At 46.1% G+C, this 24,320-nt stretch overlaps 1 protein-coding gene across 1 annotated transcript in view; it reads left to right on the plus strand.

Annotated features, from left to right (window-relative positions):
• Nucleotides 1-13,187: 13,187 nt before the first annotated feature.
• Nucleotides 13,188-24,320, plus strand: part of TNFRSF11A (TNF receptor superfamily member 11a) — a 96,584-nt gene continuing 85,451 nt past the window's right edge. The window contains exon 1 of the mRNA XM_056520993.1: nt 13,188-13,683. Within this exon, the coding sequence (XP_056376968.1) occupies nt 13,609-13,683 (75 nt within the window). The 5' untranslated portion in view covers nt 13,188-13,608. The remainder of the gene's footprint in view (nt 13,684-24,320) is intronic.

Consider the following 24,320-nt stretch of genomic DNA (forward strand, 5'->3'; position numbering starts at 1 on the left):
TTCATTGAAGCAATCCACGGCCATATGACCCTTGTGGCATGGTGAAGTTTTCCTATTTATCTTGTCTAGTGAGTCTGATGGCATTCTGATGACTGGCTGACTTTAAATGGCAATCTAATTGTAATTTTAAAAAACTATTGACATGTAATGCAGGCATGCCAAAAGTTTTAATTGGTCAGGGTCTCAGAGCTGAGATCTCTAGATATAGCCAGCAGAAACAAATGACAGTCCGCTTCACTGAGACCCGACTGATGAAAACTTTTGACATGTCTCCGTGACATGGTCAAAAGTTTGGAGACTGGGATCCCATGCTGAGAACCCAACTGATGAAAACTTCTGATATGTTTCTGTGACATGGCCAAAAGTTATTTTTTTTAAAGGACAGGGACATGTTATGGTACTTTCCTTTATGGTACTGTGATGAGCAGGACATGTTTTTGAGGCTCTTCTGTCTCTACATACAATCTAAGAGTTGTTACCCGAAATGCGTTATTGGTCACAGTTTAAAATAAAACGTATTCTAAATCGACATCCTCTTCTTTGTGACTGTCCTTTGGAACCACAGCGCCTATATAGGGTTTTTTCATTTCTACATCTGATTCTGTACTACAGTGGTAATTCCCACTGAAAGATCTACCCCAAGACCCAAGTTCTGAATGGTTATACAAAATCATAAACCACTGTAATTTTCTAAAATACTGTAGATACCCATGAAAAAATATAGCATTAGAGATATAACATGGCAATCCCTCTTTTAGAAATAACACCCAGATGTATAAGGTGTGTAAGAGTGTCATAGTGTACACATTCCATTATAACATTTCACATGGGATGGGGGGGGGGGGGGGGAGGAGTTAGGGTATCCCCCCAGAATTCCTCTCATTCTGGGTATGAGTGCCAACAGTGGCTCACAGTCCTCACATACCCCCAGAACATACCGTAGGGGGAACAGCAGATATAGTTGGACCAGCAGTCATGCAAGAAATACATACAGGTTGGTATCAAATGTCAGAGGTAAAACCAAATGGTAACTCAGCAGCCACATAAGGCCCCTTTCACACTACAGGTATCATCCTGTAAAAAAACCTCCGTTATTACTCCCGGCAAAAAGTCCTAAAAACGGCCGTCAAAAAATCCCATTCATGTTAATGGGATTTTCTTAACATCCTTTGGCATCAGGCATGTCCGTGTTTACTAATGTCAGTTATTTTTGCTGGCACAAAAGACAGTGCACGCTCTAATTTTTGGTCTGGCAAAAAAAATTGTGAAAAACCGGACGTTAAAATCTATGGGAACTAGATGTTCAAAAAAAAAAAACATCCGTTATCATCAGTTATTGTCAGGTTTTTTAATATCCGTTTGATCCCCTCAAACCAGACACTGCAAAAACTGGGCAGGGACCAATAATCTCGTAAATACCACAGAGTGGACTATGACATGTGAGATTATAAACATTTCACCAAAAAACAACTGCCACTGGAAACAAGATGCACTCCACTAAATTGACAACAATATCTTTATTAGTACAAAAACACGGATCAAGTTAACAGACATATTAAAACCATTTAAAAGGCTCCTGAAGAGCCACAACACAGCCTCAGAGCAGGGCCATGACCCCCTGCTCCGGGTAAATGACCCCGTCCTACTGAAGATATAATATTAATAAATAGTGTCAACCCAGTGTGGCTACACAAGACAAATAAGGGCACAGTAAAACCACAATAATGTAGCATAAGGAATGTTTCTATCTAGAATACAATGGTAGCCTATAATACTGCCCTATTGCCAATATACAATACCAATACCACCTTTTTTTTTGACACTAGTAGTTGGTGGCGACACTAGTAGTTGGTGGTAGCACTTCTTATTGTACACATCCTTTCTTCGGTAGTTTGGTGCTTTAACGTTGGTTGCCAGGGGTTACCGCAGATAAGCTGCGCATGCGCTCCCATGTTCATCCGTATTACAGATGAAGTATGATGTCCTGTCACCCGGTGGTGACGGGGAGAGCGCATGCGCACCACTCCATAGAAACCATGTTTCCTGGCGCAAACGGGTCACGTGGCACGAGTTGTAAGAAGCGTGTCACGTGACCCAGGTCATGTGATTAGGCGTCCGGCTCCCGGAACTATATGGGTGGATCGAGAGGTTACACAGGAAGTGGGAGTTGTGCTGTGGCACGGATCTCCCCACCTCTACGCCAAGCCTAAGCACATGGGGCGCACCTGCCAGGTATTTTCATTAATTTTCATCCACCGCATCAGTATATAAGTAGGTTCTACACACAGTAACTACAACACCCCTGAGGAAGTCGCTTTGCGACGGAATGCGTGGGGTTTAGTGACCCCGTCCTCTGTCGCAGTATCTGTGTCGTTGGCCCATGTGGAGTACATTTACGTGTGGTATTGTATATTGGCAATAGGGCAGTATTATAGGCTACCATTGTATTCTAGATAGAAACATTCCTTATGCTACATTATTGTGGTTTTACTGTGCCCTTATTTGTCTTGTGTAGCCACACTGGGTTGACACTATTTATTAATATTATATCTTCAGTAGGACGGGGTCATTTACCGGGAGCAGGGGGTCATGGCCCTGCTCTGAGGCTGTGTTGTGGCTCTTCAGGAGCCTTTTAAATGGTTTTAATATGTCTGTTAACTTGATCCGTGTTTTTGTACTAATAAAGATATTGTTGTAAATTTAGTGGAGTGCATCTTGTTTCCAGTGGCAGCTGTTTTTTTGGTGATATGATGTATTGCACTGAGTTGCACCCACGTCTATATATTGTATTGCAGTGAGCCCCCCCCCCCCCCCCCCCCATAGTGTTCTCTCTTGTTAGATTATAAACATTGACATCCGTGATCTTAAACTGGAGACCTCCAGATGTTGCAGAACTACAACTCACAGCATGCTCGGATAGCCAACGTCTGTCCAAGCATGCAGGGAGTTTAAGTTTTTGCAACATCTAAAAGGAGCACTCCTGTGGAAAACTTTTTTTTTTTTTTAAATGAACTGATGCCAGAAATGTAAACAGATTTGTAAATGACTTCTATTAAAAAATCTTTCCCTTCCAGTACTTTTTAGCTGCTGTATGCTACAGAGGAAATTCTTTTATTTTTGAATTTCTTTTTTGTCTTGTACACAGTGCTCTCTGCTGACACTCTTTTTTTATTATAAAAATACAAAACAATTCCAAAAAACAAGAACACAAAACAAGCTTAACTAGCTACAACAGAAATGTAAAATAAAATAAAACCCTGCCTAACCGGCCAGCCCAGCTTTAATAAATTCCAAAATATACCAAACTACAACTATACTATACCTATACACCTAAGCAAACTATGAAATTCACACTCACTCACACACATAACAAAAATAAATAAATAAATAAATAAATATTATTTGCTCAACTTGGCTAATTAAATGAAATAAATAAACCAACATAAAATTCAGCACCACCTGGCTATAACTCAAAATCATCCATACTTGGGAAAATAAATAAATAAATAAATAAAGCAACAGAAAACATAACACACGCATAATCTCCAAAACTAAGAAAGACACACACACACACATATATTGAGAATGAAAATAACAACAGCACAACTTGGCTTATTAAAAAAAAAAAAAAAAAAAAAAAATGACAAATAAAAAAAAACAAAATAAAAAAAAAAAAACACAATAATAAAAAAATAAAAAAAAAGCACACCTCTGCTTTTTAAATAAAAGTTATATATACACACAGACAAAAAACACCTATATACAATAATAATACTACATAACTACAACTGGTCCGACTGCCCTTTTCTTATGGCTAATGCAACAATATAAAACGAAATACATGACACAATATACCAACAAATAAATAAAATAAAACAATAATATAAAACAATATACATAGCACAGTATACATACAAATATAATAAATGTGCCTCACAAAAATACCTACAAAAACCCAAAAATAAATCCTACACTAAAACTGTGCCCTCTCCCACACCACCCCTCCTGTACATGGGCCAGTCCATAACCGTTCGTACAGTTCTTAAGTCCAGTCCTTAACTGACCCATGTCAGATCCCTTAAGGAAGAAAGAGAAAAAAAAATAAATAAATAAATAAACAACACCCACAAATGCCCCCTCCCCACCTAGCACTCCAACCAACCAACTAAATACAACCTTACATACAAGACCACAACCCAATTTAGGCCCAAGTTCAGTGCCTGTAAGCCCTTCATACCATATCAGCTGAAAACAAAACAAAAAGCTATGGTGCACATGCAACAACCCACCACCAGGGAGAAGGATGGCAGATCTGATACACTGAAGAAATTTAAACTCTTTCCCTAACTCCCCCTACTATTCTCCCTAATTCTATCCCTTCATCAAACTGACCCTACTATCACCCTATCTCTATCCCTGTATGCCTTTCCTTAACCAAAATAAAGGTACTCTACCAAAAAGGTCTAGTACCTAGGGCACATCAAAAGAAAACCCTCTCCATAGGAGAGAAGCCCTACTGGTGTCAAGACTGCCATACTCCAAAGACCTGATCTTCCCGAGGTCACCGGTGATGTTCCTACAGACCTCCACCTCGGAGAGGACTTTCTGCTGGGTTGACACTAAACACCGTGCATTCCACGTGTGATACTTAACCACTAAGCTAACTAAAAATAAAGTGCCCCGATCTCGGCCACCGAGGGTCCTGAATGCCCCATAAGCCCACTCCGGATAGGTAAGGCCGACAAGCTGACTCCAGCCAATGGAAGCGCCCACCCGGTTGTAGACCCCTACGTTAAAGGGACAATGAAGCAGGAAGTGGTCCATGCTTTCCAGCGTGTCCACACACTCTTCTCGGGGACACCCCCGGTCATCAGAGTTCCTGTACTTCAGGTTGTCCCTTACACCTAGCTTCCCCTGAAAGCAGCGCCAGGCCAAGTCCCAAAACTTCTGGGGGATCCTTTTCAAGTTTAAAAGATACAACCCCACCCTCAGATCCCGACCTGGGCAGTCCCTGAGCGCCAGAGGCTTCTGGAAGTGGGTCAACAGAACCCGTTTGTCAAGGAACTGCCTTGACTGGGTCCTGATCTCCCACACTCCCAGACCCCACCGACGTAACGCCTTCAGAGTCGGGGTAGCGTAAGCCGGAAGATATCCATGGGGTGTACGGAGGTCCTTCACTTGCCCTCCTCTCTCCCATTCCTGGAAGAAAGGCCGAAACCATTCCCTGCAGGAGAGTACCCACGGAGAAGCCCTCTCTTTCCAGAGGTTCGAGATGTTAGCTTTCAAGAAGGTGTTTGTTAAGAACACCACAGGGTTTACCATAGATAAACCCCCTAGTCTCCTCGTACGGTATGTAACCTCCCTCTTGACTAGGTTCAACCTGTTCCCCCATAACAGTTGGAAAAACAGGCTGTAGACCCTAGTGTAGTAAGCCTCTGGCAAGATACATACACTGCCCAGATAGATAAACAAGGGGAGCAGGTATGATTTGATCAGGTGTACCCTTTCTCTGAGAGTCATAGACCAACCCTTCCACTGGTTCACCCTCTGAGTGGCATCATGGAGCTTACCGTCCCAGTTTTTGGTGGGATAATCATCCTGGCCGAATGTGATGCCCAGAATTTTTGCTGAGTCTTGGGGCCCTGGGAGGGTGTCCGGGAGATCAAATGTGGGATCCCCCCCTCCCAGCCAGAGACTTTCACACTTTTCCCGGTTGATCTTGGACCCGGATGCCTCCGAGTAGCGCTCCACCTCTGACATCACCACATCGACCTCCTCCCTCGAGGAGACGAAAATAGTGACATCATCAGCGTACGCCACCACTCTCTGGGTGACATCCAGCTCCACCAGACTCATGCCGACTCCCGCCAACGGCCCACGATCTACTCTCCGGACGAAGGGATCAATCGAGAACACGTATAAAAGCGGGCTCAAAGGACAACCCTGACGGACTCCGGACCCCACCTCAAAAGAGCGGCCAGACCACCCGTTCACCAGTGGGAAACTCTCTGCCCCGGCATACAAGATCTTAAGCCAATTCACAAAAGTACTCGGTAAGCCATATCTCAGGAGGACGGACCAGAGGTACTCGTGGTTCACCCGATCAAATGCTTTGGCCTGATCCAAGGACAGCAAGTACCCCTTCCAGAGACCCGCACTACTCCGCTCCACTGCCTCCCTGACACTAAGGACAGCACTTAAGGTGCTTCGGCCTGGAACAGAGCAGTGCTGAGCCCCCGAAAGGAGCCGGGGTGCAAACTTCACCAGCCGATTAAACAGTATCTTGGCCAGAAGCTTCCTGTCCGTATTGAGAAGAGCTATGGGCCTCCAATTCTCAACACGGCTAGGATCTTTACCTTTTGAGAGAAGAATCAGGGCTGACCTCCTCATTGACTTTGGCAGAGTGTCCGAGGAGAGACACTCATTGAATACCTTGGTCAAGAGGGGAGCTAAAGACTCCTTAAAGGTCTTATACCACTCGGATGTTAAGCCATCTGGACCTGGCGACTTCTTGGGGGCGAGCCCCTCGATCGCCAGTCTCACTTCCTCTTCCCTGATATCTTCTGCCAAAACATCAAGAGAGGGGTCTACCCCTGGCTCAGGAATGGCTTCAGCCAGGAAAACCGACATCCTGTCTCGATCTAGATCCTTCCTCCCCAAGAGGTGTGAGTAGAAGGATCTGACGACCTCCAGGATCCCTGATCTGGACCGATTCAGAGATCCTGTACTATCAACCAGTCCTGAGACTACTTTACTACTCACTGACATCTTGCAGTTCTTGTAAGGGTCGGGCGAGCGGTACTTCCCGTAATCCCTCTCAAAAACCAAAGATGCGTGCCTATCGTACTGACACCTCATCAGCAAGGACTTCACTCTGGAGATATCATCACGACTACCTCCAGTCGAGACAAGAAACTCGAGTTTCCTCCTCAGACCCTGATACAGGCGATACCTATTCAGGGACCTGAGGCTCGAGAGCTGGCGGAAGAACCCCGCAACCCTCTTCTTGAATATCTCCCACCACTCTGACTTACTACTACAAAGGCCCAGTAAAGGTACCTGACTCTGAAGAAAATCCTCAAAGGACTGTCTTATCTCCGCTTCCTCCAGGAGGGACGAATTCAGCTTCCAATAACCTTTACCCATCCGGGGGGTCTCTGAAACATTCAGGGAAAACAAAATCATACAGTGATCAGAGAACTCCACCTCAACCACGGACACTGCGGAAGAGACGGCTTCCTCCTTTAAATAAAACCTGTCTATCCTAGACCTGCGACTACCTTGATGATAGGTGAAACCCGCGTGGCCTGAGGGGCTCCGGATGTGGGCATCCTCTAGGCGAGCTTCCCTAACTATATTATTAAGGGCCACACTATCGCAATCCAGCGGACCGTTGGAGCCTCTCCTATCTTGGGACCTTGTGACATTATTGAAGTCCCCTCCAAAGATCACCAGCCGGCTAGTAAAAAGGAAGGGCTTAATCCTCATAAAGAGATTTTTACGGCCCAGCTTTGTTTGTGGGGCATAGATGTTTATGAGCCGGAGCTCTTGTCCCTTCATGAGGACATCTAAGATCAGGCACCTCCCCATTTCTAACTCAATAACCCGTCTGCATTCAACCGGAGCGGTAAAAAGGACCGCCACCCCACTATACGGCTCAGCCGCAAGAGACCAGTGGGAGGGCCCGCGCCTCCACTCTCTTCTGGCTTTCACCAGAGAGGCTAGATCTGACAACCTGGTCTCCTGTAAAAGGAAAATGTCGGCTTCAACACGGCCGAGAAAATCGAAGGCTGCGAATCTAGCCGTATCCGACTTTATACTGGCACAGTTAATAGATGCCAGCGTCAATGGGGTGAGTGCCGCCATCATTGGTGATTGAGTTAGACGGCCACACCTTTACTTCTGCTTCCCCTTCTTTTTTGCCCCCTCATCCCCTGAAGAAGAGGAAAGGGCAGGACCACTTTTCGACCTTTTCTTAGACTCTGATTGGTCCATGGGGTCCCCGTCTCCGTCCGGCCCCAGTCTAGCCCTGCCCTCCGAGGAAGGTGCCTCCGCAGGACAGGGCCCAGTTCCCCCCAGAGGCTCTCTCACCCTAGGCACCCCGCCCTCACCTTCCCCCTCCAAGGAGGGGGAGGAGATGGTATCGAGGACGAGGTACCGGTTTGACAGGTCAATCAGAGGGGGGGCAGTCAGGCTTCCGTTTTGGACCTGGCCCGTAGTACAAGGCTTAACAGAGGGCTCCGACCTCTTCTTTCTCCCTTTTCTTTTGCCCTTGTCTTTCTTTTTTGGCCTCTCCCCACTCTCCTCATCCACACTTTCATAGTGGGAGGAATCGGAAGGGTCGGCCATATTGCCTTCCTCTCTGCGCAGCCTCCTGATCTCCTCATTCAGCACATTCTCCCCCAGAGCTTCAGTGGTTACAGGGCCAGCTTCAGGACCAGGGGCCGGAGCTACCCCAGTCACCTGGGCACTCTCCAGCTCCCTATTCCTCCTACGAGTTTCCTCCCGCCTTAGTTTGGCGGGGCCCTTTATCCTCGTCACTAGCCCTGTTGTGCCCCCATCCCTGCTCGTACCCTCCCCAGCCGAGGCAACTTCACAGCTCTCCCCGGCCGGAGCAGTCGCAGCACGGGCGAAAGCACTCGGACAACGGCTGAAAGGGTGCCCGAGGACACCACACAGGTGGCACCGAATCTGCCTACAGGATGCGGCCAGATGACCCACCCCACCACACAAAGCACAGACCTGTACAGTACAGGCTGCGCTAAAATGGGTGGGGCTGCCGCACCTGTGACAGACCTTAGGCTGCCCCTGGTAGAAGACCTGGATCCTGTCACGTCCAAGGAAGGCGGCTGACGGAATGTGGGCAACTGTACTACCTGAACGTTTGAGTTTGACGGAAAACGTCCAGGCCCCGGACCAGATCCCGTGCTCATCCAAATTTTTCTTGGGCATGTCCGTCACATCCCCATATCGACCGAGCCAGGTCATGATGTCATAACAAGAAAGTGACTCATTACGGGTCAAAACTGTCACTTTCTTGACTGAGTTCTGACGGGAAATCGCCTTTACAGCAAAATCCCGCCAGCCGGGCTCGTTCTTCGCCACTTCGTAGTTTGACCAGAAGAGTTCGAGACCCTCCGGCCGAACGAAACTGACGTCAAACTCAGACGAACCGTAGGGGTGGATCAGGGCAAAGATGTCACTCGCCCTGAATTCCATCTGGAGGAGGAGCTCAACCACTTTAGCGCGAGGCGGGCACGCATCCTCGCCCCTCCAAATCAGACGGACCACATTCCTACGGTTATTGTCCTGCCCGGGTGTCGGGAGGGACCAGACCACCTCCCCATTCTGCTCTCGGAAAGCCCCCAAACCGTGCCTCTCTATCCAGAAAGACAGGTCGACCTCACCCCTTCCCTCTACCTGGATCGACCTGTCGCCCCTACGCAGAGCCTCCAGGAGGCGCTGTTGCAAGTAACCCCCGGGGCCGGACGGAGATGGGGACCCCACCGAATCCCCGGCAGCAACACTGGCATAGCTCCTAGGAGCAGTCACTGCCGGGGGGGCAGCCGGACCAGACCCAGACCCAGGAGCACCATTCACACCACAACTCCCATCATCCATACCAGATGTTGCATTCACACCACCACTACTCCCACCATCATTCACTCCACTGGCACTCCTCCCAATCACAACACTACCACCCCCATCATTCTCACAACCTGCACTCACTTCCTGCCTAACATATCCTGGGCTGGCTGGGACCTGTAGTACCGCCGGTTTTAATACAGGTTTTCTTGCTGGCTTAGCTGCCGCTGGGGTCAACGCTGATGGCTCCTCCTTCATAGGCGATGTTACCACCTGAGTCTGGGGCTGCCCCACCGGGCGCACCCCAGCTCCTCCCACAATGCCACCACTAGGCTTGCCCGACCGTTCAGGCTCTGCTGATGACACTGACGCCCGGACACTCTCCCCCCTTACAGAGGAGTGCCCCGCAGCGCCCGCAGAAACCACAGTACTCGGGGGACCGCCCCCCGAGCACACCGACCGACCTTTCTCTGCTTCCGACGCCCGGACACTCCCCCCCCTCACAGGAGAGTACCCAGCAGCGTCGGTAGTGCCCACAGCACTCGGGGAACCGCCCCCCAAACACACGGCAGCATAGCTCTTCTCTGGCATTTGGACATGCCCCCCGCCACCCTGGGGCGTCCCAGCAGTGCCAGAGTTGCCCAACATGAGCCCATCCTGCCCTTCCCTACCGGCAGGACGGGTGGGCTTCACATCTATTGCGTCCATAGCCATTTCAGACGCCATTCTATACCCCCCTTGCTGGCCCCGCTCCACCACAGGAACGGCGTCTTGCAGTTTGGGGGGCTCAGCAGCCTGAACCAGCTTTGCAGCTGACCCAGACTGCTGGAAAGGTACGAACATGTACTGCACAGATTGTTGGGTCTTCTGCTTCTTTGCTTTACGCCTGACTTTTCCATCCTCGCACTGATCTTCACCGAAGGTGAAATTCTGGAGGTGGACTGGGGATTCCTGCATGACAATTGCCCTCAATAAACCCCCAGCCTCACTCTCCACCTCGTCCTCCTCACTGTCAGTCACAGGGAGCGCCACTTGGGCCGGCTCTATGTAGCTGTCCTGGGTGTCACAGGGCATAGGAACAGACACAGCATCCTCCACCACATGCGCTCCTTCCTCTACCTTCTCCTTAACTCCTTCACTGCCATCCTCACTATCTTCACCGCCACTACTCTCCCCATCATCCACCTCAACCTCCACCTTACCTGGGGATTTCATGGCGGCAAACCTTTCATCATTTGCCAGCTTCTCTCTTAGGAGACCGCTGCCCTCCAGGATCTCTGCCTTCCTCTCCTCCAGCTTGGCAATCTGGGCTTTCAGGGCTGTGATCCTTTTCTTCAGCTCAGGCTTGCTTCTCCTGGACCCAGAGTTTGCCAGACTCTGAGTCCCACGCAGATCTTCTCTTGCAAGCCTGAGCTCTTTACTGCAGCGGTCGTATTCCGCAAAGCGTGCGGCCATGCGGGAGCAGTAGGTCTCACTTGATTCTTTGGGGCCTCTTTCAGCCCACATCTCCAAACTCTTCCTCCTTGTTTTCCTTCCACCACCAGATCTCTGACTGGCACCTGTTGCCTGATGAGCAGAGCTTGCATTGCTGCAGACTCTGCTGGATCTTCTGCCTCCGGCTGGAACAATGGCTGTAGCAGTTTTCTCTCCACCCCCCGCCAGCCTTGAAGAACGGGGAATGGAGGCCTGAGGCTCCATGCAGGAAAGTTCCCCCAGGGAGCCTGCCACACCCCTGGGAAAGCCTTGATGTAAAATGCTGCTTCTCTGGATGTCTGGAGCTCAAAAGAGACACACCCGACAGCTTCTCACACAGAACTCCTCTGGACTACAGGATGTGCTCTCTGCTGACACCTCTGTCCGTGTCAGGAACTGTCCAGCGCAGCATGGGTTTGCTATGGGGATTTTCTCCTGCTCTGGACAGTTCCTAATACGGACAGAGGTGTCAGCAGAGAGCACTGTGGACAAGACAAAAAATAAATTCAAAAAGAAAATAATTTCCTCTGTAGCATACAGCTGCTAAAAAGTACTGGAAGGGTAAAGATTTTTTAATAGAAGTCATTTACAAATCTGTTTCACTTTCTAGCACCAGTTGATTTAAAAAAAATAAAATAAAAATGTTTTCCACCGGAGTACCCCTTTTACGGTCCACAGTTTGGAGACTACCGATTTTCATGATAGAGTTATAGCCTGAGTTGCATTTTTCTATCAGAATTGGGTGAGGCGCAGTCTGTTTCTCTTTTCTTCTTGCTGGGTGCACTAGTGTATTCAAGGTGGTGCCCAACTTTTCTTCTGCTTTGTTTCCTACACCTTATTCCAGTGCTTCCCAACCACGGTGCCTCCAGCTGTTGCAAAACTACAACTCCCAGCATGCCCGGACAGCCTTAGGCTGTCCGGGCATGCTGGGAGTTGTAGTTTTGCAACAGCTGGAGGCACCCTGGTTGGGAAGTTCTGCCTTAGTATATGTTGGCATACCTTTTGCTGGTATCCAGACATGTACTTCTGGGGCTTTGCTGGAAGAGAGTGTAAACCCAGCCTTATACTGTAGAACAGTGGCCAGCTATAAGGTTTATGGGACCACAACTCCCAGCATACTAGAAGAAGTGCTGCAGCAGCACGGGCTGCACACCACTGTTATAGATCCCCATGTACATTGCTCAGGAATAGGTATAACAACTAAACTGTCCAGTGTGAACTCAGTCAAGGCAGTATTCACATCTCGTTTTTGCAATACGGTTCCCATATCAGTTTTTTTGTACAAAAACATATGTCTCAAAACAACCGTATATACCTCTCTACGGTTTTAAACAGTATACGGTTTGAAAACGGATGTCCGGTTGCATACGGTTTAATATGTTTTATGGAAAAAAACCAGATACGGTTTTATGTTTGTCCTTAATTAAAGTTCTTCTTGTTCTATTAGTGGGAAGAACTTTCGGCGGCACTGCGCATGTGCAAACTGCAAAACCGTATCGTGGAAGTCGGATGGAACTGTACGCACATACGGTTCGGTACGGTTCCCACTGACCACCATTTTACAAAAAACGTATACGGGTTGTATCCAGTTTTTTTTTACCCGGACATAAAACCGTAGTAGACTACTGTTTTGTGTATGGGAAAAAAACAGATAAGGCCGCATTCACATCTCGTTTTTACACTACGGCTGCCGGATCAAACGGTGACTCCGGTCGGCTCATTTTTGATCCGTATCCAGTTTTGTGACCGGACCTAAAACCTTGGTATACGTCCCGTCACAAAACTGGATACGGGTTAAAAATGAGCCGACCGGAGTCATCGTTTGACTCCGGTCGGCTCATTAAAGTGCATGGAGTTCAGTGCTGGTCCGAATTGGGTATGGGAGAGCCCGGTTTGCCCGTCCCCCAGCCGGATCAGGCAGCCATAGTGTAAAAACGAGATGTGAATTCAGCCTAAAACCGTATACGGTTTTCAATGACATGTCTATACATACGGTTTGCAATACAGTTCAATACGGTTTTGACACTGAAACTGGATACGGGACCCGTATTGCAAAAAGGAGATGTGAATGCAGCCATGTCACAGGTTGCTATTTTCTCACGATTTTTGCAGGAAGTTTCATAAAATCATGACGTGTGACTGTCCCCCTCCCCAACTCTGCTGTACTCCTGAGGAGTGTTCAGACTGGTAGCTGCCCGTCTATATGTTGGCACGGTACCCCAGGCGTTCCGTGCCCCTTGTTTTCCTGCTCCCGGGGTGAGGCGGGAGGGGGCAGGGAGCACAGCTGGGAGCAGGGCACGGGCGGGGGGAAGGAGAAGGAAGTGGCCGCGACTAAGCGCTCCCCATAGGACCGCACTGTCAGAGCGAAACCGCACAGCGACTCCGGGGGAGGCAGGACACTACAGGGCGCAGACATCCATGTGCGGCGGAGAAGGGAGCGGCTACTGAAGTGGGCACTTGACTGCATGGCATGTAGAGGGCCAGGAGGAGAGCGGCTGATGCCAATGGTGATGAGGGAGATTTCTCCGAGGGACAAGCGGCCGTAGGAACATGAAGGTCTGGCTGCTTCTCACCGCCGCCCTCTGGATTACCGGGGCTCTCTGCAGGGCGCTGCCTGGCATCCAGGTAAGACTGTGCCCCTCACACCTGAGCTCAGGTATGGCCGTCAGCAGATGGACAGCAAAGCGGGAAACTCACCAGGGAAAGTCTCTATTTACTAAGTGCCCAGAAAGGTGCCAGATAAACCATGGGCAGCCACAAAGCTCCATGATGATGTGAGGGCAGTGGGCACCACATGTGTGTTTGGATTAGGTTGGGTTCACACTGCGTTTTTCTTACCGTACATGGTATTATATTCTGTCTGTGACATTTCTCATTTTTTTTATACCATATAATTTACTATAGTAACATGCGCTATTGTATCTTCCATAAAAAACAACTATAGGTTACATTGCATTTTTTTTTCTTCTGTAACGGTAAGTCCATGGGAAACTGATTCGGCTCTATGGCACACAGTAGAAGCAATTGGTAGCACCTAAATACCAAACACAGTGTGAACCCAGCCTTATATGGGCTCTCCTGAAAGTCCTGGGCATGGGGGCCACAGTATTCATCACAAGATGGTGCACATAGCGGTCAGATTGAAGCCCTCCTGTCCTGCGAGGGGGACCACCGTAATGTTACACCCCTTGTTGGGTGTCATCCCCATGCTAGACACCTACATAGCAATGGGGGGTTCTGAGTATGAAACTCATAACTATAATAATTCCTATTTATAATGGTATCACCATTGATCTAACCAGTCAGTATTCTGCATTCATAACCTGTCAATATGCATCATAACAGTCTTTAGATATATACTACTCAAAAAAGGGTATACATAAAAAAAAACATGAATGAAAAATATACAATACAAGGGAAGAAGAAACTCCACTGAATGAGAAAATGAGCGCCACTCCTGGAAGAAGGACATGCCGAAATGTGCGTTGGGGTGGCACCACTCCAGCAGACCATAGTACATTCTTTTGCGCCTTATTGGTATCTATGTATTCTTTGCTTGCTCTACCATGGACATAGTGGGGGGAATGTTCCACCTATAGCTACATATAGTGCATGTGAATACTTTTACCTCGGAGATTTCTTTCATATCTGTGACGAGTGTTTGGTCTGGAGTGGCGCTCATTGTCTCATTTAGTGGAGTTCCTTCTTCCCTTTTTTGTATATTTTTATTTCATATTTTTTTAATGTATACCAATTAATATATATATATATATATATATATATATATATATATTTTATAGTGTAACAAGTGACTCCGTCCCTTTTATTTGAGTAGTATATTGTGTATTGGAGTAGACAGTAGGCCATATGCAGCTTATGCACATGCAAATATATAGTGATGTTTAGTAGCAACATTTGCCTTAGTGTTGTATAGTCTTTAGACGTAGCCCATTGATAGAAACCCGGCTGCCATTACCAGATAATGGCGTGGAGAGGACAATGGTGGGTTATCCTCCTCGGATCCCCAATATTCTCATATTAGAGTGACACTATCTAAGCACTTCCATACCATAATGTTATTTTAGAACAGTTCCAGGTGAGATTTTTTGTATAATGGCAGACACACATGCTTTACAAGAAAGCTCCAGCTGCGGAAACTCCCCACATCCTACCATTGTGCAAGGAACAGGATCTAGCTGCATGCACTTCATATATATCACTGTATGCAGTCCTGGACTACGGGGCCTTCTCTGCCTGTCTGCCCCCACAGTATTCCAAGAAATGGGAGTCACGGTTTTCTTACTTCCTTTTTTTTTTCCTTACTCAAGTTATGACATAAAACATGAGAATACGGGAGAATGGAAAGAGCTGTGGTGAGATAAAAAGCACCCAAGTTATAGGCAGTTCAGTTTCTTTTTAGTGTATTAGTCATGGTAAAAGGTGACCTAATTGCACTACTGGGTGCTCGTCTAGGATGGGTTCCCCTTTAAAGATAGAATGGCAGAATGTTTTTACTAGGACAGATGACTTCTTTTTCACAGCACAGGAAGCATGAGATACTCTACAGGTTGTGCCCGAAGTGACTGCTGACTTTCTCCACTGGCAGTCTGCTTCTTGCCGCAGCCTGTTCTGCCTAGGCCAGTGTTTCCCAACGAGGGTGCCGCTGTCTAGGATGGCTGCGGATGAGGCCTTAAAATGTGCGTGACTGCTGCTGTATACTGATTGCCGACACAAGAAATATACACCAGACAAAAAGTTGGTATAAAACTCTTTCTCAGCGAGAAACTCAGAGAGTTCCCAAGTGTTCTCAGAGAGAGTTCTGTTTATTATACGGAAGTGCATTTCTTTTTACATTTGACAAAAAAGGGAGGTTAGTTATCACGTCAAAATCATCATGTTACATTTTGATTGGTTATTTGAGCTTTGTGTCTGTATATATTAGCATATGTAAGCATCTATTTCTTTCTTGGCCAAAGTAAAAAAGCGAGGTTAGTTATCACGTCAAAATCATCATGTTACATTTTGATTGGTTATTTGAGCTTTGTGTCTGTATATATTAGCATATTTAAGCATCTATTTCTTTCTTGGCCAAAGTTCACTTATGTGGCTCTCTCACTCTTCATACTGGACAATCCCAGATCTTTGTCCTTCTATACAATCTGTATCTTCTTCAAATATTTTGTCTTCTGACGTCTCATCTTGGGCCTCCTGGCGTCATCCCAAGGTCTCCATCTTAGTTGCAAGCAAATAGCAAGCTGATATATGGGTTATTAGGAAAATAATGTTTTTCTGCAGCTTATTAGCATATATTTCTATTTCTTTATATATATATATATATATATATATATATATATATATATATATATATATTGATCAGTAATCAAAATGATAAGGTCATCCCTGTCACCACCAGCTGTTGCAAAACTACAACTCTCTGCATGCCCGGACAGCCAAAGGCTGTCTGGGCATGCAGAGAATTGTAGTTTTGCAACAGCTGGCGGCACCCTCGTTGGGAAACAATGGTCTAGGTCCTACTTACAGGGTTGCACCAGTCACTTTGTATAGATGGGCCCTGCTTCACTGTGGATCATCATCACTACCACCATTCGCTTAACGGCCTTGCATACTAGTATGGTCCTTAGATTTTGCACCATCCAGGCTCTAATCCTGGGTTAGGCTGGGTTTACACCATGTTTTTGCAATACAATTCCCATATCAGGTTATAGATTAAAAAAATAAAAAAAATCTCAAAACTGGACTAAACTGTATCAAAATGTGTGTACAAATTTTAACCCGAATACAGTTCAAAACTGTATACGGTTTGAAAAACGATGTCCAGTTGCATCCGTTTTTTAAGAAAAAAAAATGTATACCTTTTTAGCTTTTCACTCCATTATGAATAAAGTTTCACTTGTTTGATTGAAATTCCAAGAAAAAAACTTTCGGTGTGCAAAGTCAAAAACCGTATGGTGAAAACATACGCACATACAGTTCTGTACGGTTCCCATTGACTCCCATTGACTCCCAAAAAACGTATACGTTTCAATACGTTTTTTCACTTGGACCAAAAACCGTGGTAGGCTACGGTTTTGGGTATGGACAAAAACGGACAATACCGTACAAGACGCAAAAGGGACACAACCGGATTCATCGTTAGGCATACGGTTTTCAATATGGTTCCATGTGATTTTCAAATTGAAAACTTATACGGGAACTGTATTGCAAAAACGTGGTGTGAACCCTGTCTTAGTGTTTCTTTAATGACCGCTCGCTCTGGATGGCTTAACAGAAACATGGTGGTATGATTGTACTTAAAGGAAAACTGTCATCTTGCTCCCCCCACACTAACCAGCAGTACTGGCTGATAGTGCTGATCAGTTTGATGCTTATTATGCCAAGATCCGCACGGCATCTTCGTTTTTCCCTGTATGCTAATTAAGTGCTAACTGGCACAGGCAGGGTTACTGGCACTCTCACGTCATCGACGCCGGCCGCAGCGTAGCCCAGATCATCAATATTCCTCCCCTCCCTCTTCCTATTGAAAAAAACAAAAGTTGAATTCAAAATGGCTGACTTCAAAATGGCCACCATGGTCACCACCCATCTTGAAAAGTTTCCCCCCTCACATATACTAATGTGCCACAAACATGAAGGTAATATCACCAACCATTCCCATTTTATTAAGGTGTATCCAAATAAATGGCCCACCCTGTACTTTACCAGACTGGATCTCATAGGCCATTGTACAGTCAACCTTCTTCTATCCACTGGTCAACAGTTTCCTGTAGGCTGGAGTCCCACACAATCCACACATTACTGGTTCACTAACTCTTCACAGGACACTCTTATGTAGCTTACTGTCCGCCCTCCCATGACAGGTCTCTTGCCATGTGCTACCTCTCTGACCCCACTAGTTCTCTCTCATATTCAGGTGACCCAGTGCATAGCCTGGCTGTCTCATGTTCCAGTCTCTAGCCCACTGATGCTCCATTGAGGGTCAAGCCTGGAACTATAGACCATGCAGGCCAATGACGAAATCCTCCACTCCCTGTCCCTCTCTACAAGATCACCCCTTTCAGAAGACCATGCCCTTATGCAGACCTGACTTAATGTGACCGATTTTCACTGTACATTATGTATAGTGACCATTTTCTTTAAGAAGACCACACCCATTTTTAATACCATTTTTAAGTCTTCCCAAAGAGGTTTCACCTATAAAAATGCTATACTCATGGTTCTTTTGCTTGGGGGGATGTTTGCCCCTTATTCTTATATTACATACTGGCTATAATGTATATAAAGGAGTCATGCTACATTAGCTGTAGTGCTGCAGAAAGTGGTGTGTGCAATATATAGAGATAATACTGTATATGGATGTCTTTTTGTCTGCTGGTAGTCTGCATGTGGGTGTGTTTGGAAATAACAGATACACACCATGGGGATATTTATCATTTTCACCTGTTGTCAGTTTCTTTTTACCTGTTTTTTTTACTTTGCTTTTTACGGACATGTGCCAAATTTATCATTTGACGCATACCATATTCTTCCTTTGGTATGTGTGTTTTCCATGTCAGAATATTGTTGGCAGTGATTTGCGTCTAAACCGACAAATTAGCGCCAAAATACAACTGGCGCAAATTATAAATTACTGAGCACTGCAAAATACACAGGACTGTCAAAATCCTAGTAAGTTTACAAAATGAGAGTGGAGAGAATGCGCCATATTTTGACGAAAAAGATACTGCGTCCAAAAAATGCGCCAAACGTACGCAATAAAAGACACATAAATCCATTGATATATTCAGCATATACAGCAATATAGGGATGAGATGTAAGCATTGGTATATTTCATTTATTATGTGCCCAATAAGTATAATAGGTATATTTTCATAGGAAATACCAGTCATAGATGCAGGAACATTATTGCCTTGGATGTTACTATCTGTGTCCTGGAGAATCACATATTAATTTGTGCTGGGTTTGTGATAATACATGTTGGTGTCAGCAAACGTATGTATATTCTTTCAATATATTTGTAGAAATGCTGGGTGTTCCATAGAGGGAAAGCCGCGATGCGCAGATCTGCCTCCAGGAAAAGAGGTCCCGTAATGGGCCCCATGCATCTGTGGGCCTCAGTCTACAAGTTATACTGTTTTTGTCTACAGCAAGCAGAGCTCAGATTTACCAGAGCACTTTAAGAAATGAAAATCATGCTATGATTGGCTGCTATGGCAACAAAGACAATTCTTCTTTTATGCAGTTTTGATTGCCTAAACCTAATAATAAGCTAACACTTCCTTTTCTGTAGAGATCACTTCTCAGCAGACTACACAACTACAATGAGGATGACACCTACAGTACAGACCAAAAGTTTGGACACACCTTCTCATTCATAGTTTTCTTTATTTTCATGACTGTGAAAATTGTAGATTCACATTGAAGGCATCAAAACAATGAATTGACACGTGGAATTATAGACATAACAAAAAAGTGTGAAACAACTGAAAATATCTCATATTCTAGGTTCTTCAAAGTAGCCCCCTTTTGCTTTGATTACTGCTTTGCACACTCTTGGCATTCTATTGTTGAGCTTCAAGAGGTAGTCACCTGAAATGGTTTTCACTTCACAGGTATTCTGGTGTGGAGGAGGAGGTGTGATGGAGTGGGGGTGCTTTGCTGGTGACACTGTTGGGGATTTAGTCAAAATTGAAGGCATACTGAACCAGTGTGGCTACCACAGCATCTTGCAGCGGCATGCTATTCCATCCGATTTGCGTTTAGTTGGACCATCATTTATTTTTCAACAGGACAATGACCCCAAACACGCCTCCAGGCTGTGTAAGGGCTATTTGACCAAGTAGGAGAGTGATGGGGTGTTGTGCCAGATGACCTGGCCTCCACAGTCACTGGACCTGAACCCAATCGAGATGGTTTGGGGTGAGCTGGACCGCAGAGTGAAGGCAAAAGGGCCAACAAGTGCTAAGCATCTCTGGGAACTCCTTCAAGACAGTTGGAAGACCATTTCAGGTGACTACCTCTTGAAGCTCAACAAGAGAATGCCAAGAGTGTGCAAAGCAGTAATCAAAGCAAAAGGTGGCTAGAACCTAGAATATGACATATTTTCACACTTTTTTGTTATGTATATAATTCCACATGTGTTAATTCACAGTTTTGATGCCTTCAGTGTGAATCTACAATTTTCATAGTCACGAAAATAAAGAAAACTCTGAATGAGAAGGTGTGGCCAAACTTTTGGTCTGTACTGTATATATAGACAACAGATAATCCATCATTCACAATACGTAATGATTATAGATCTCCCCCTCTCCCTACTTACCTACAGGTCACAGAGCATACCCGTAACACATACCCGCTACAGTCATTAAAAAAAAACAGCTTAGAAGAAAGAACATGGATCACTGCTTGGTTTTATCTGGTGAAAAATGTAGAGGATACATTCCCTTTACCTTTGCCACATAAAGGCTGACGTGGAATGCCTTTTTTTTTATTACTTAACAACCATTGAGCGGGGAATTCTGGGTAGAAATATGGCAGCCATAGTGATCTGATTTTATATAATTTAAAGGGGTTATTCCAACTCTACAATCCCTTTAAAAAAAAAAACAACGTCCTTGTAATGTTGCCTTAGGTCTTGCAGCAGAAACCCTGATGAATTCTTGGTCAGCCACACATTTTAAAAGTTGCAGGGAAGAAGATGTAGTATTACATGGCTCTCATTCAAATGTCAATCAATGTCAGGAGCCGGAGGTACTCTCTAGATAATTGAGGGTGCCGAGTGGGGTACCACCTTATATGATGTCTATGCGCAGTTTACAATTAAACCACATAAAATTTGACCACATGCTTTAACCCTTAAGGACCACGGGCATATGGGTACGCCCTGACGTCCTGGTACTTGAGAACCAAGGGCATACCTGTATGCCTGTGGGAATTCCGGTCCCCGCAGCTCGCGGGGCGGGCCAGCGAGCGGTGGGGACCAGAATTCCCAAGGGCGTACAGGTACGCCCTTGGTCCTTAAGTACCAGGACATCAGGACGTACCCGTACTGAAAAGGGCATGCTGGGAGTTGTTGTTATGCAACAGCAGAAGGCACTACTACAACTCCCAGCATGCCCATTGGTAGTTTGTGCATGCTGGGGGTTGTAGTTATGCAACAGCTGGAGGCACATTTTTTCTATGAAAAGTGTGCCTCAGACAATTGCATAACTACAAACCCCAGCATGCACAAACTACCAAAGGGCATGCTGGGAGTTTCAGTAGTGTGCCACCAGCTGTTGCATGACTATAAGTCCCAGCATGCCCTTCGGCTGTAAGTGCATGCTGAGAGTTGTAGTTTTGCAACAGCTGAAGGCACGCTGGTTGTGAAACACTGAGTTTGTTACCTAACTCAGTGGTTCGCAACCAGTGTGCCTCCAGCATGCACTGATAGACTTTACATGCTGGGAGTTGTAGTTTTGCAACATCTGGAGGCACACTGGTTGCGAAACACTAAGTTAAGTAACAAATTCTCAGACTTTTGCAACCAATGTGCCTTCAGCTGTTGCATAACTACAACCCCCAGCATGTATGGTCTGTCAGTGCATGCTGGGAGTTATAGTTTTGCAACAGCTGAAGGTTTGCCCCCCACCTGGCCCAGTACAGGATACATTCACACGGGTTGGGATTTACAGCGAGTTTTCTGCTGCAAGTTTGAGATGCGGCAAATTTTCCGCCGCAGCTCAAACTCCCAGCGGGAAACTCGCTGTAAACCCCCGCCCGTGTAAATGTACCCTAAAAACTAGGGTTGTCCCGATACCGATACTAGTATCGGTATCGGGGCCGATACCCGCCATTTTCATGGTATCGGGTACTCGTTTTATGTCCCCGATACCAAGGCAGACACCTGCTGCACTGGCCGCATCCCCGTTCTGCCATCCGCATCACCGTCCTGCCATCCACATCATGGCGTCCTATGGAGGAACATGTGACACACACGTCACTCCACCTCCTCCCCTGCGCCCAGCGTAACGCTACGGAGGAAGGAGGAGTGACTTATATTTCACATGCTCCTCCATAGGAGGCTATGATTCTGATGGCAGAATGGGGATGCGGGCAGCGGGGCGGCAACTGCAGGTGAGCAACTACGGGGGGAGGGGAACTGCTGCTGCTGCTTACAAGGGGGGGCTGCTGCTGCTGTTTACAAGGGGGCACTGTGTACAGGGGGGCTGCTGCTGCTGTTTACAAGGGGGCACTGTGTACAGGGGGGGGGCTGCTGCTGCTGTTTACAAGGGGGCACTGTGTAGGGGGGGTCTGCTGCTGCTGTTTACAAGGGGGCACTGTGTACAAGGGGGGGGGGCTGCTGCTGTTTACAAGGGGGCACTGTCTACAAGGGGGGCTGCTGCTATTTACAAGGGGCACTGTGTACAAAATAAAGAACATCTTGTACGCCACTGTTTCCAAAACGGAGCCTCCAGCTGTTGAAAAACAACAACTCCCAGTAATGCCGAACAGCCACGGAGGCTGCTGGGAGTTTTGCAACAGCTGGAGAAACCATGTTTGGAAAACACTGTGGTAGGATATTTTGGTGGTGGAAGCAAATCCCCAATGTAGGCCTCAAATGCGCATTGCGCTCTCTAGCTTTGGAGCCCTGTCGTATTTCAAGGCAACAGTTTAGTGCCACATATGGGGTATTTCCGTACTCGGCAGAAATTGCGTTACAAATTTTGGGGGGCTTTTTCTCCTTTTACCCCTTATTAAAAGGTAAAGTTGGAGTCTACACCAGTATGTTAGTGTAAAAAAAATATATATATTTTACACTAACATGCTGGTGTTGCTTCATACTTTTAATTTTCATAAGCAGTAAAAGGAAAAAAAGACCCCCAAAATTTGTAACGCAATTTCTCCTGAGTACGGAAATACCCCATATGTGGACGCAAAGTGCTCTGCGGACGCACAACAGGGCTTAGAAGTGAGAGCGCACCATGAACATTTGAGGTCTAAATTTGTGATTTGCACAGGGTTGGTTGATTTTACAGCGGTTCTGACATAAACGCAAAACAATAAATACCCATATGTGACCCCATTTTGGAAACTACACCCCTCACGGAACGTAACAAGGGGTATAGTGAGCCTTAACACCCCACAGGTGTTTGACAAATTTTCGTTAAAGTTGGATGTGAAAATAATAAAAAAAAAAATGCTGGTGTTACCCTACATTTTTCATTTTCACAAGGGAAAATAGGAAAAAAGCCCCCCAAAATTTGTAGTCCCATTTCTTCTGAGTAAGAACATACCCCATATGTGGATGTAAAGTGCTCTGCGGGCAAACTACAATGCTCAGAAGAGAAGGAGCGCCATTGGGCTTTTGGAGAGAGAATGTGTCCGAAATTGAAGGCCATGTGTGTTTACAAAGCCCCCTTGGTGCCGGAACAGTGGACCCCCCCCCCACATGTAACCTAATTTTGGAAACTACACCCCTCACGGAATGTAATAAGGGGGGCATTGAGCATTTACACCCAACAGGTGTCTGACAGATTTTTGGAACAGTGGTCCATGAAAATAAAAAATTACATTTTTAATTTGCACAGCCCACTGTTCCAAACATCTGTCAAACGCCAGTGGGGTGTAAATGCTCACTGCACCCCTTGTTAAATTCTTTGAGGGATGTAGTTTCCAAAATGGGGTCACATGTTGGGGAGGGGGTCCACTGTTCTGGCACATGAGGGGTTTTGTAATCGCACATGGCCCCCGACTTCTATTCCAACCAAATTCTCTCTCCAAAAGCTCAGTGGCACTCCTTCTCCTCTGAGTATTGTAGTGCGCCAGCAGAGCACTTTACATCCACATATGCGGTATTTCCATACTCAGAAGAAATGGGGTTGCAAATTTTAGGAGGCTTTTTCTCCTATTACCCCTTGTGAAAATGAAAAATTTGGGGTAACACCAGCATTTTAGTGAAAAAAATCAAAACTTTCATTTTCGCATCCAAATTCATCGGAAATTTGTCAAACACCTGTGGGGTATTAAAGGGGTGATCCAGGAAAAAAAACTTTTTTTATATATATCAATCAACTGGCTCCAGAAAGTTAAACAGATTTGTAAACTACTTCTATTAAAAAATCTTAATCCTTTCAGTACTTATGAGCTGCTGAAGTTGAGTTGTTCTTTTCTGTCTAAGTGCTCTCTGAGGACATCTGTCTCGGGAACTGTCCAGAGTGGAAGCAAGGGTGTAGTTTACAAAATTGTATGCCATGTGTTTTTTG

Source organism: Hyla sarda, chromosome 5 (assembly GCF_029499605.1).
Source record: "Hyla sarda isolate aHylSar1 chromosome 5, aHylSar1.hap1, whole genome shotgun sequence".
Classification (NCBI taxonomy): domain Eukaryota; kingdom Metazoa; phylum Chordata; class Amphibia; order Anura; family Hylidae; genus Hyla; species Hyla sarda.